This window comes from Rana temporaria, chromosome 4 (genome assembly GCF_905171775.1).
Source record: "Rana temporaria chromosome 4, aRanTem1.1, whole genome shotgun sequence".
Classification (NCBI taxonomy): domain Eukaryota; kingdom Metazoa; phylum Chordata; class Amphibia; order Anura; family Ranidae; genus Rana; species Rana temporaria.
This window is the reverse complement of record NC_053492.1, coordinates 419,877,500-419,891,977: the sequence shown is the minus strand read 5'-3', so window position 1 is coordinate 419,891,977 and position 14,478 is coordinate 419,877,500. Positions and strand designations below refer to the sequence as shown.

At 42.2% G+C, this 14,478-nt stretch overlaps 1 protein-coding gene across 1 annotated transcript in view; it reads left to right on the top strand.

Annotated features, from left to right (window-relative positions):
* Positions 1–14,478, top strand: part of XDH (xanthine dehydrogenase) — a 125,465-nt gene that overhangs the window by 39,795 nt on the left and 71,192 nt on the right. Inside the window, exons 11-12 of the mRNA XM_040351324.1 lie at positions 1,990–2,141; positions 5,962–6,055. Of these exons, the coding sequence (XP_040207258.1) occupies positions 1,990–2,141; positions 5,962–6,055 (246 nt within the window). The remainder of the gene's footprint in view (positions 1–1,989; positions 2,142–5,961; positions 6,056–14,478) is intronic.

Genomic DNA, 14,478 nt, shown 5'->3' with positions numbered 1-14,478 from the left:
CATGTGGTCAATTCCCCCGGCTGACAAGGGGGATGGCTGCTCAGGCAGAGCCACTAATTGTCTGGACCTTCCTAAACATCAGTCAAACTATTAAAAGGAGTTATATGATCACATCATACACTGTAATTTTATAACATCAGCATTGTAATAGCAATGCAAACAACATTTATTATTGGCAATCACTATACGCTTACTTGCAAAAAATCTCCTTTCATATTGTAAAGTGCTGCCTGTCTGTTTTCCACAACTTCCTGCATGCTTTGCATCACCAGTGCTGTTTAGTTTCAATCTGTAAGGACTACATATCCCATGGTACCTTGCTAACAGCAAGCAGTGATTCCTGTACTGAACGCGCCTCCTGGAACTCTTCCTTTCAACATCTCTGTAGCTCAGGTGGCAGGCTCTGTGAAAGGTGTGTACAGCAGTGCCTACTCCCTGGGCATTGTACTCACTCCCCTTTCTCCCATCTGACAGCACTGGTGCTTAGTGATTGACTGCTCAGGCACCAAGGGCCAGATTCTCGTACCTGCGGCGCAGCGTAACGTAACCCGTTTACGTTACACCGCCGCAAGTTTTCAGTCTAAGTGCCAGATCCACAAAGCACTTACCTGTAAACTTGCGGCGGTGTATGGTAAACACGTCCGGCGCAATTCAAATGGGGCGGGTACCATTTAAATTAGGCGCGCTCCCGCGCCGGACGTACTGCGCATGCTCCGTTCGCAAATTTCCCGACGTGCTTTGCGCGAAATTACGACGCGCCGACATGTTGAGAATCGCAACGTGCGTAACGTACTTACGCCGGGAAAACAAAAAAATTCAAAAGCGACGCGGGAAAGACGGGCATACTTTAACATGGTGGAGTAATTTTACACCATGTTAAAGTACCCCTAACTTTGCGACGGGAAACTAAGACTTGCGCCGACGTAACGTCGGGAAAAACCTTTGTGGATCGCCGTAACTGCTAATTTGCATACCCGACACTGGTTTACGACGCAAACTCCCCCCAGCGGCGGCCGAAGTATTGCATCCTAGGATCCGACGGTGTAATTCAATTACACCTGTCGGATCTTAGGGCCAGCTATGCGTAACTGATTCTATGAACGCCGTCGTATCTCTTTTGTGAATCTGGCCCCAAGTGCTGTAAGGGTTGGGAGTCCTCACTCCCGTGTAAGAGTTGTGACTTAAAGGGGTGGTTCACCCTAAAAACTACTTTTTTTTATTACACTGGCCCCCCACATTACAATACGATTAAGGCTATTATTATTTTTTTGATGCTGTACATACCTTTGGCTTCGGGGTTGCGAGTCCCGCGGGAGTGGGCGTTCCTAACATGTCTGTGATTGACGTTTTGACCAAAAACGAGCTCCCCCCGTCGCGTAAGCCGCGTCACAGTTGGCGAAAGGAGCCGAACGGCGAGTCGGCGCTATACTGCGCATGCGCATCGCCGTTCGGCTCCTTTCGCCAATCGTGACGCGGCTTACGCGACGGGGGGGGGCTCGTTTTTGGTCAAAACGTCAATCACAGACATGTTAGGAACGCCCACTCCCGCGGGACTCGCAAGCCGGAAGCCACGGGTGAATATGCTGTACAAAGGTATGTACAGCATAAAAAAAAAAATAATAGCCTTAATCGTATTGTAATGTGGGGGGCCAGTGTAATAAAAAAAAGTATTTTTTAGGGTGAACCACCCCTTTAAGTGGGGCCTTTTTTCCTCTCTTCTGGCAGCCAAAGGAAAGGTGGGCAGTCATGTATATTTTGTTGTGGCAGTAACAGCAACAAAAATAATATCATATCCGAAATGAATGGGGTACCAGCTTTGACACCCATTTACAAGGTGCCGTATTATCAGCGCCTGAACACCTGCATGAAAAGCTGTGCACAAAAATAAACTGTAAACCGGCTTTTCATTTCTAAATAGCTGTAGTGCGTGGTGAGCGGACTTTCCTGCAAACTCTATGTACAATCAACTACTTGTGCTTTCTTTTCTAGGCATTTGTTTTGGCGCATCGTGTACCTTGACCATGATTGGCGAGGTCCTTCAGAAAGCAGTTGCAGAGCTTCCAGCGTACAAAACAGAAGTGTTCTGCGCTGTCCTGGAGCAGCTGAGGTGGTTTGCTGGGCAGCAGATCCGTAATGTTGCTGTAAGGATATGCACAAAGCTATGAACGCAAACATGCAAAGCTGGGACTAAGCTCAACTCACCTTTGAAGGGTCTGCATATATTCAATATCAACAAAAGTTTGTGGATACCTGACCATTACACCAACCCATATTCATTATTATGAAGTTGGCCCTGATTCTTTGGCGTTATGACAGCCTCCACCAGTGTTAATTTTGTCAACTAAAACTACTAAAAAAAAATAAGTCGACTAAATAAATACTATTTTAGTTGACTAAAATATGACTAAAACTAAAACAATTGAGATGACTAAAATATGACTAAAACTAAAATGGCATTTTTAGTCAAAAGACTAATGCCCCGTACACACGATCGGAATTTCCGATGGCCTAAAATCCGATGGAATTTTTCGTCTGAATTTCGTTCAAGCTGTCTTGCATACACACCATCAGACCAAATTCCGACCGTCCAAAACGCGGTGACTTAAAACATTACGATGAGCCGCGAAAAATTAAGTTCAATGCTTCTGAGCATGCGTCGACTTGATTCTGAGCATGCGTGGGTTTTTTCTCTGTCGGAGTTGCACACAGACGATAGGAATTTTCTATCGTTTTTTTTTTTTTTTTTTCGTAAAAAAATAAAACATGTTCTATTTCTAAACACCGATGAAAAAAAGTCGGATGGGGCCCACACACAATCGGAATTTCCGATGAAAAAAGTCAGCGGCATGAGACTTAGACCTTTTTCACATTGAGGCGTGGAGCCGCGGTGACGGTATAGCCGCGCTATTTGTAGCGCGGCTATACCGTCGTATTTACCGCAATATTCGGGCAATAGCGGTGAGGTTTTAACCCCTGCTAGCAGCCAAAAAGGGTTAATACCGCCCGCGTTGCGGGCGGTATTACCGCGCTTTTCCATTGATTTCAATGGGAAGGCGCGGTATAGGAGCGGTAAACACCCCGCTCCTATACCGCGGTAAAGATGCGGCTAGCAGGACTTTTGGAGAGCTCCTGCTAGCGCACCGCTTCAGTGTGAAAGCCTTCGGGCTTTCACATTGAACACTACAGGGCAGGTTTTTTCATGCGGTATAGCAGCGCTATTTTTAGCGCTGTACCGCATGAAAAACGCCTCAATGTGAAAGGGGTCTAAAGCTAAATTGAACTTTAACTTCAAAATTAACACTGGTCTTCTGTAGTGCATGTTCATATCTCAATACCATAAATAATAACATATTCGATTTTTCGTTCCAGCAGTATATAATGAGTTTAGAAATTGTAGAGAAATGTTCACTAATGCATTACAATTTAATTACACCCATTTGATTTTATATGACTAAAATGTACTGAAGATTTTAGTCGACTAAATACGACTAAAACTAAAACAATTGCAGAAGACTAAAATGGGACTAAAACTAAAATGCCATTTCCGACATGAAAAGTCCGATGTGAGCTTTTGGTCGAAAATTCTGACCGTGCGTAGGCTCCATCGGACTTTTTCTGTCGGAATTTCCGACAGCAAAAATTTGAATGCTGGTTCTCAATTTTTCCAACGGGAAAAGTTCTTGTCGGAAATTCCGATCGTCTGTATGCAATTCCGATGTGCAAACATACACGCATGCTCGAAACAATTCGACGCATGCTCGGAATCATTGAACTTAATTTTTCTCAGCTCGTTGTAGTGTTGTACGTCACCGTGTTCCTGACAGTCAAAATTTTGTGTGACCGTGTGTATGCAACACAAGTTTGAGCCAACATTCCGTCGGGAAAAAAATCCACTCCAATCCAATTTCTTGTCGGAATTTCCGATCGTGTGTATGCGGCATAAGACTAAGACTAAAACTAAATCGAAATTTGCTGCCAAAATTAACATTGGCCTCCACATTGGCCTCCACTCTTCTAGGATGGCTTTCAACAAGATTTTGGAGTGTGTTTGTTAGAATTTTTGCCCATTCAGCCAAATGAGTATTTGTGGGGTAATGTACTCATGCTGGATGAGAAGATCACCTGGCTCACAACTGGCATTCTAATTCATTCTAAAAGGTGTTCAGCAGAGATGAGGTAAGGGGTCGGTGCAAACCAGTCAAGTTTCTCCATACCAAACTGGTGTCAAACTAAGCCACAGGGGTACAAGCATGGTGGAACAGAAACTGCTATCACAAGGTTGTAAGCACTTAATTGTCTGAAATGTCTTTGTATGCCAAAGCATTAACAGTACACTAGGGTCCACAATTGTTTTGCTTTAGTATACTTCTTGGTTTGTTGGTTTATAATTACTTTCCATATTGGTCCTGTATTCTCCTTCTTGTTGGCCTTTCCTTTTCTACCTTTCTTACTTCTTCTACTCTATACATGTGTTTGTTATGCAACTTCCACCTCCACCCCCTTATTTTTTCCCAATTATGCACAACCCCTTTAACCCCTTCTGGACCAGCCGCTGCAGTTTTACTGCGGCAGATTGGCTCCCCTGAGCGAACCGGCGTAGCTGTTCGTCGGTTCACCTTTTGACCAATAGCGGGCGCCGGAGGCGCGATGTTGAAGCTGATGCGCCAGAGCCGGGCACGATGACTGCTGGGCACCCGCGATCATACTAAGTATGAACAACTATCGTCCTCCTCCTTCAGTCCCATCCCCCCACAGTTAGAATCACTCCCTAGGACACACAGTTAACCCCTTGATCGCCCCACTGTTAACCCCTTCTCTGCCAGTGACATTTACACAGTAATCAGTGCATTTTTATAGCACTGATTGCTGTATAAATGCCAATGGTCCCAAAAATGTGTCAAAAGTGTCGATCTGTCCGCCATAATGTCCAAGTCCTGATCACCACCATTACTAGTAAAAAAATTATAATAACAAAAATGCCATAAATATTTCCCCTATTTTGTAGACGTTATAACTTGTAGATACGCTTATTACGATTTTTATTACCGAAAATATCTAGAAGAATACACATCGGCCTAAACTGAGGAAATTTTTTTTTTTAAATGGGGATATTTATTATAGCAAAAATGAAAAAAATATTGTGTTTTTTTTCAGTCGGTGTCGGTCTTTTTTTGTTTATAGCGCAAAAAATAAAAACCGCAGAGGTGATAAAATACCACCAAAAGAAAGCTCTATTTGTTGGAAAAAAAGGACGCCAGTTTTGTTTGGGTACAACACCGCGCTATTGTCAGTTAAAGAGACGCAGTGCCGTATCGCAAAAAATGGCCTGGTCATTGAGCATCCAAATCTTCTGGCTGAAGTGGTTATTAACAGAGCTTTTTTTCTCAGAAAATAGGTGCAGGAACTCAACCACGACCCGTTCAGATTTCACAAACAATGGGGGAATTAAATACCAGAATTGCATTACATACATAGTGCAGAGTTCAAGGGGTTACAAAGCTGTCACTTGTAAACACAGAAACCAGACTTCTGTGTTTACAAGTGATTGTGGTGAGCAGGCACCAAAGGGTCTGAGCCAGAGGTGGTGGAACTGAGTTCCCCCAAGTTCCCCCTGAAAAAAAGCCCTGGTTATTAACAAACATTTTGATGCTCGACTGAAATACACAAATGCAATACTAGCGCAAATCCATATACCTGAGCTTTACCAGCTCTTATTAGCCTATGCCTGTTGTTTTTAAACAGTTTCTTGTAGCAAGAAATGGTTTACGGGTTTACAATTTGTACTTTTTGAAATGCCGTTTGCCATTCCGGGCCTCTTCTTTAAGTTGCTAGTTTTCTGTCTGTCACGTTGACCCTCAGGCTTCAATACTTTTGTGTCCCTTATAGTATCTTGAATTGTTTTATATAGTATTTGCATTGAATTTGACACTTGTCTGTATTGTCCCTGGTGGTCATTTATAGGCTATTGGAGGAAATATCATGACGGCCAGTCCGATTTCTGACCTGAACCCAGTGTTCATGGCAAGCAGCAGCAAACTGCACCTCATCTCTCAAGGTACCAATCAGAATACAGTTTGTGTCAGGGACAATACCAACCACCATCTGTTGAATGGACCAATGAACTAGCAGTCAGATTCAAACTCCTGAACTAGACTGGTAGTTGGAGTCTATGGAGAGGAGGAAGGCATGTGTAGTTAACTCCCAATACTGCCTAACTTGCATGGAGGGGATAAAAAATTGGGAGATTTTTATTCCAATTCATCTTTATTCTTGATTGCTTGCTGCTATGTAGGAATGAAATGATTTGCCAAACTGGCCTTAAAGTGTTACTAAACCCACAACAATAATCCTGTGATCCTGTCATCTTCGATACTCACCTTCTCCCACTGTCCTCAATTCATCTCCTGATAGAACAGGTGCTCAGTTTGGTGTGTATTGCTAGAGAGGTTTTATTTTTCATGGGAGAAAGAGGAAATTTGTTGGAAATTAGTGGAAATCCCTCATTGGACAGGTATTAACAGAAAAAGTGTCCCTATGTTTCCCCTCTATTCCCATACATTTTTTGGGCATCCTATCACTTTCTGTTCCAATGACATTGGCCTCCATTACAAATAGAGAGAAGGTGAGTCTACATAGTTAGGACAAAGACAGCAGTAAAAACCTACATGTAAAAAGTCTATTGAGAGCACCAGACTAAAGAACTAAGGGCCTAATCCTCAAAAACCTGGCGCAACGTAACTTTTTCCATTTAAGTTACACCGCCGCAAAATCTCTAACTAAGTGCCCGATCCACAAAGCACTTACCTAGAAATTTTGAGCGGTGTAACTTAAATCCGGCCGGCGCAAGGCGTTCCTCTTCAAATGGGGGCGATTCCCACGCTCCCGCGCCGGCCGTACTGCGCATGCTCGCGACGTCATTTTCCCGACGTGCATAGCGCGAAATTACGTTACGCCAAGCTTTGTGGATCGCGATGGGTCAATAAAGTTGCGTCGGGAAAAAAAAAAGATACGGCGGGAAAAAAAAATTTAAAACAAAAAAAAAAACGCGTCGCTGGACAGAAGGGTCTGCTTTTACAAGGTGTAAACAGTTTACACTTTGTAAAAGCAGCCCTAATTTTACACATGCAACTTAATACTTACGGAGAAAAAACGAAGCTGAAAAGTGCTAATTTGCATACCCGAGGCGGCATTTCGGCGCAAAATGCCCCCAGCGGCGGATGCGGTACTGCATCCTAAGATCCGGCAGTGTAAGTCCCTTACACATGCCGGATCTTGGGCTAGATTCAGGTAGATCAGCGGATCTTTATATCCGCGTGATCTATCTGATTTAAGATACCCTGCCGCAAGTTTGAGAGGCAAGTGGGTAATTCACAAACCACTTACCTCCAAACTTGCGGCGGCGTCTCGCAAATCCCCCGGCGGAATTCAAATTCCGCGGCTAGGGGGAGTGTACTATTTAAATCAGGCGCGTTCACGCGCCGATTTAAATGAGCATGCGCCGTCCGTGAAATTTCCCGGCGTGCATTGCTCCCACTGACGTCACTAGGACGTCAGTGGTTTCGACGTGAGCGTAACTTGCGACGCGCGACGCAAACGACGTAAAAAAATTCAAAATCGACGCGGGAACGACGCCTATACTTAACATTGGCTGCGCCTCATGGAAGCAGGGGTAAGTATACGCCGGGAAAGCCGCTACGGAAACGTCGTAACAACACTGCGTCGTGAATTTCGCTGATTTACATATTATTCAACGTAAATCAGCGGGAACGCCCCCCGCGCCATTTTTAAATTACAAATAAGATCCGACGGTGTAACACAGTTACACCTGTCGGATCTTAGCCATATCTATGCGTAACTGATTCTATGAATCAGGCGCATAGATAAGACCGGTGTAAGTCAGAGATACGACGGCGTATCAGGAGATACACCGTCGTATCTCTTTGTGAATCTGGCCCCTTCTGTCTATCTCTTGGAAACTGATTCTGTGGATCAGTTCCAAAGATAGAAACAGGGATACGACGGCGTATCAGTAGATACGCCGTCGTATCTCTTTTGATGATATGGCCCTAAATCTGGCCATAGACAAAGCAATTTTCTTTGGTTGCAGGAAAAAAAAAATGATGGATGTAATCACTGCTCTGGACAGACGGAGAGTAGGCAATACAAATACTCTGATTTGAACAGCTTGTATAACCTGAACTAAGTCTATTACATCCTATATCATTTCCATTGGTTCTACAATGCTGACCATGAAAATAACTTGATCATCTGAAGTCTGCTGACAGAAGAAGTTATTTCCAGTCATTGGGAAGTCATCCAGTCCCACCGTTTAATATGCATCCTCTTGTGCTGAAAATTACTGAAACTTTTACTTTATTTTTTAGAGTAGTAAAGGTTTTGATGTGGATAGCTACATGAATTTCTGTTGAATTATATTTTGTTATGATGTATTCTGCAATCTTTCACGATTGTTCCTTTCATTTAAATACTTCAATTATTGTTTTTTCTTTCTACTGTAACCCTGATGAAAGGGGAGCGTTGGTACCCCTGAAAAAGCATTGTCTGTTCTAGGTTTTGAGTTAGCACTGATATTTAGACCGGGTTCACACTGATAAGACAAATGCTTTAACTTTGGGAGCTCATGTCGCACAACGTCTTAACCACTTTGCTGGCCAAAGACAAGGCAACTTTTTGCGATTTGGCACTGCGTCGCTTTAACTAACAATTGCGCGGTCGTGCGACGTGGCTCCCAAATAAAATTTACGTCCTTTTTTTCCCACAAATAGAGCTTTCTTTTGCTGGTATTTGATCACCTCTGCGGTTTTTATTTTTTGCACTATAAACAAAAATAGAGCGACAATTTTGAAAAAAATTCTATATTTTTAACTTTTTGCTATAATAAATATCCCCAAAAATATACAAAACATTATTTTTTCCTCAGTTTAGGCCGATACATATTCGTGTCCACAATGCCGCTTCTTAAAGGGGACGTATATATACGTCCTTCTGCCTCTCCATGCCGTCGACGTATATCGTCGTGTGCTGGTTGGCAAGCAGTTAACTGGTCCGACACAAGCCGCTCAGACTTTGAAAATGCTCCCTGCACTACTTTGGTCTGACTTTGGTCCTACTTCAGCCCATTGAATATCATTGAAGTCGGATCAAAATAGGATCCTTCTCCTAACCATCTGACTTGTGATGCATGAAAATTTAAGTGTACAATGTGATATCACAATGATAAGTAAATAACTTATAAACTTGTAAACATGCAAAATAAGTGAAAAAAAGGTGAGAAAAAGTTTGTGATGCTACAGAATACGTAACGTATTCAAAAAAGAGAATTCATGTGACTTCAAAAGTAGTTGATCCACTATCCAGGACTTCCACCACACCTCAGTGTTCAGTGCTCCAATCCCCCTCACAGTGGACACTCACCACAATCATATGCCTCCCACTCTCGTGTTTGGCTAACGAGCTTGTAATAAGAGTATCTCCAGGGTATCACCAATATAAATCCAAGTGTTAATTCCGAGAAGTTTCCAAAGTGATAATGCAAAACAAGAGAAAAATGCACAATAGTGTAAAAACGTAAGACCAGTTTATTAAAACACTCAAATGAACCTTCAAAAGTTGCACTCACAAATCAGAATCGCAAAAACAGCTTTGTGTGATAGCAGATCACTGCACACTTCAAACTCCTTAACTGTAGATAATAGTGGTCACGGCGGACCCTCGATTAACCGAATGATCTCACCGCAATCCTTGGCACAGCACACCACCTCAAATGATCATTACATCGAGGTCTTCAAGCATTTGGTGTTGAAGGATATTGATGAATTACCTCAAAAGAAGAAGGTGAACCCTGAATTTATAAAAGAAGGAATAAAAAGCCTTGAAAACAACAAGGAGATCATCATCCGCCCTGCAGATAAGGGAGGCGGAGTGGTCGTTATGGATAAAGAGTTTTATCTGAATCAATTGACCACACTGTTAAGCGACCCTGCTACCTACAGGAGATTGGGTTCAGACCCTACTGAGGACTACAAATCGCAATTGGATGCTCTAGTTTGTTGGGGATACCGGACGCAGGCTCTTAATGCCAAAGAAAAAGCTTATCTAGCCCCCTCTGTATGTAGGACTCCAGTGATATACACGTTACCTAAGATACATAAACATCCAACAGTCCCACCAGCCCGACCCATTGTAAATGGGATTGGTTCTGTGACTGCTAGGTTGGGAGAATACTTAGATAAGTTTCTCCAGCCGAGTGTCCGTAATACCAGGGCGTTCCTGAAAGACACAACGGATTTATTAACATCTTTAGAGTTATTAAATATCAACCCTGGGTCCAACATCATATTGGTAACAGCGGACGTAGCGTCCCTTTATACTATAATCCAGCATGAGGACGCTGCGCTGGCATTAAACTGGGCACTGAGTAGGAGGGATGACATTCCCCATGTCCAAAAGAAATTTTTAGGCCAAGCTCTGGAGTTCTGCATGGCGCACAACTATTTTTGGTTCAATGGCTTTTTCTTCTCGCAACAGGTTGGCGTGGCTATGGGGGCTAAGTTTGCCCCCAGCCTCGCCAACCTGTTTATGGCGGAGTGGGAGGATAGATATATCTTCTGCAATCAGAGACAACAGCTCATCTTCTATCGCAGATTCATCGACGATCTCTTACTTATTTGGGAGGGATCGGAGGTGGATCTCGGATTGTTCCTGACAGATCTCAACAACAATAAGAACAACATCAAGCTTGAATATAATATTAGTATGAATTCAGTAGATTTTCTTGATGTCAACATCGAACATCTAAATGGGAAATTGAAGACGAAAGTACATTTCAAAACAACCGATCGTAACAGCTACTTGTCGATCCGGAGTGGACATCATCCGGCGTGGATAAGTAATATCCCGAAAGGACAGTTCCTAAGAGTAAGGAGAAATTGTACTGAGGAATCAGACTATCTAGAACAAGCAACTATGTTGAAACAGAGATTTGTACAGAAGGGGTACAATGAAGCGAAATTGAATAACATCATAAGAGATGTAGCAGAAGTACCGAGGGAACAATGTTTAAGGAAGAGGGTATCTGTTGAGTCTAACAGCCAGCATCAATGGGGTTTTCTAACAGGCTTTCATTCCCAATACAAGGATGTTGAAACGATTTTTCGTAAACATTGGCACATCCTGGCCAGAGACACACATTTGGGTACTATAATACCGGATCACCCTCGGTTTATCTACCGAAAGGCACCAAATTTCGGAGATAAAGTTGTCCGGAAAATTCTGGACCCCCCAACTTCCTCCATTAAAATTGACTTGAAAGGTTTTTTTCCCTGTGGAAGATGTATATGTTGTCGAACAGTCAAAATACACAACAGGGGGATATGTCAAGTAAGAGGAAGTGATGGTAGTCCTTTTGAGATTAAAGAATTTAGCACATGTAACTCCTCTTACGTGGTTTATCTATTATGGTGTCCATGTGGTCTACTCTATGTGGGGAGGACAAAGAGATTGCTTAGGGTGCGAATTGCTGAACATTTAGCGAACATTAAAAAGGGCTTTGAATATCATAGCGTCTCAATGCATTTTAAGAAAAGACACAAGCAGGATCCATCTTTGATTCAATTCTGTGGTATTGACGTGGTATATTTCGGGTGGAGGGGTTCAAATAGAATTAGGGACCTCTCACAACGCGAAACCCAGTGGATATACCTGCTTAGATGTCTTCAGCCTCGTGGTTTAAACATAGAGGTTGACCTCAACTGTTTTATTAACAACTCTTGACAGATATAATTTCTCCAATTTTTTTCTTTTCTTTTTTGTTCTCATTGTTTATCTGTGTCATTGATATATGCTATAGGTGAACACTGGCCTTAATATACAATGTGTCGTATAGTTCGTATCTGGACTGTACCAGATTACTGGAATGCAGGACTATGAGCTAAGTAGCATGGGTGATACCAGTTAAACCCTTGTCTCTGCAATTGTCAGTATGTGGTCAGACACCTAGTTTAAATTTTCATACATTTTGTATGTTTATTTAAATGTTAATTTAATTGGTCTTACTATTGTGATGTCAGAAATGTTCTACCCATGAATTATTGGATCATTTGTGATCAATAGTCACCATTAACCATTCATTCCTTGATCAAATTAAGTAGTATTTTTAATCTAAATGCAGTTAGTTTGTGTACTTACTCACATGCATGATGCTTAATATTCTTATAGTAGTGAGTATATGTATACATTATGTTTGATGAATTGATTTAGTCTAGATTAATTTATTAAAGATAATGCTAGTAGTGGTACTTGTATATCAGATCTAAGTTATAGTGCTAATTTTATATTTAATTTTAAATACTGAATGTATTTTTTATTTAGTGTGTAATAACTGGGGATTGGTGGTCATGGGGACTCTCGAGAGACCGTCCCCTTATTTAAGATTAAAGTTCCCCTAGTTTTTGAGTAAATACTGTTACACTCACACAACTTAATAATTTTAATACTAATCTGCTATTATGGTCCTTCTTTAACAATTAATAAACCGCTGTGTAATATGTCAATGTACCATATGTACATTGCATTTCCGTCTGGGCTATTGCTGCGATTAATGTTTATTGGCCGCGGTGTGCATGTGACCAGTTGGTCGCGTCCCCCGTTGCTAGGACAACGCGGCACCTTGACGATAGACAACACTCACCCGTCATTTCCGGCAAGGTAATTTGACACAAGAGACACGCAGCATGATTGGCTGCGCTCAGTGCTGCTGGACTGACGAGTGAGACGCCACACACAGCTCCCGCCCATAGATACGGCGATGCTTTCACCCTATTGGACGCGCCATTACACGTGACCCGGTGACGTATTCGCTGCCAGACAGAGCGATACACACAAGCAGAGGATGGCGTTCCGTCACTCTCTGCTCTGATTCGCTGCTATATAACCCCAAGTATATATAAAAGAGGGAAGTGGGGGGTTTGGCCATACCCATGAATAAGACAGGAAGTCGAAACATGTCGGGGCGTGGCCTAATCCATGTTTGAAAAGGAAAGAGAGAAAAGAAGTTCCAAGTTACATCTAGGAGTGTTTGCAGCCATCTTTCAGCTGTTTTGTGTTATCGAGTGAAGGAGTTATCATTTGAGGTGGTGTGCTGTGCCAAGGATTGCGGTGAGATCATTCGGTTAATCGAGGGTCCGCCGTGACCACTATTATCTACAGTTAAGGAGTTTGAAGTGTGCAGTGATCTGCTATCACACAAAGCTGTTTTTGTGATTCTGATTTGTGAGTGCAACTTTTGAAGGTTCATTTGAGTGTTTTAATAAACTGGTCTTACGTTTTTACACTATTGTGCATTTTTCTCTTGTTTTGCATTATCACTTTGGAAACTTCTCGGAATTAACACTTGGATTTATATTGGTGATACCCTGGAGATACTCTTATTACAAGCTCGTTAGCCAAACACGAGAGTGGGAGGCATATGATTGTGGTGAGTGTCCACTGTGAGGGGGATTGGAGCACTGAACACTGAGGTGTGGTGGAAGTCCTGGATAGTGGATCAACTACTTTTGAAGTCACATGAATTCTCTTTTTTGAATACGTTACGTATTCTGTAGCATCACGAACTTTTTCTCACCTTTTTTTCACTTATTTTGCATGTTTACAAGTTTATAAGTTATTTACTTATCATTGTGATATCACATTGTACACTTGTGTTTGTATATTTAGATTTGAATATTAATTTATTCTCATAGCGCTGTGGTTTTATATTGACACTTTATGTACAAAATATATTCCTTTATTTCACATACTATCTATTTAAGCAGCAGCTAGGCGCTTTAACTTCTTTCCATCTGGCGCAGTAGTGGGTTATCAGTCGGGCGCAGTTTTTTGATACCCCAATCATCACGATGCATGAAAATTGCCTGTTGCTGCAGCCCACTAATGGTGCCAAATTCAAACGAAAGTTTTTAGAATTCGACCCTTGTATGGCCGGCCTTAGAAGCTGATTGGCTACCATGCACAGCTGCACCAGATTTTGCACTCTCCAGTTTTAGTAAATCAACCCTGAAGTCCAAAATCTTTTAGGCTGGGTTCACACGGATACTACACAACAGTCATACCATATGATTGTCATCCTACTTTGCTCTGCGACATCAGTCCTACATCGGTCCTACATCCATCCAACTTGAATGAACAGGATACTACTTTGATCCAGCTTTGTGATAGTCTGACTTGTCATTTGACCAATCAAAACAATCCTATAGTGAGATAAATTCCTTTTACTGCTGCTGTAATCACCATGTCGAATGTCACAAGTCAGATGGTTAGGACAAGGATCCTACTTTGAGCCGACTTCAATGATATTTAATGGGCTGAAGAAGTACCAAAGTAATACAGGGAGCATTTTTAATGGCGGACCGACTTGTGTCGGACGAGTTAAGACAGCTCTCATAGGGAACTATTGATTTT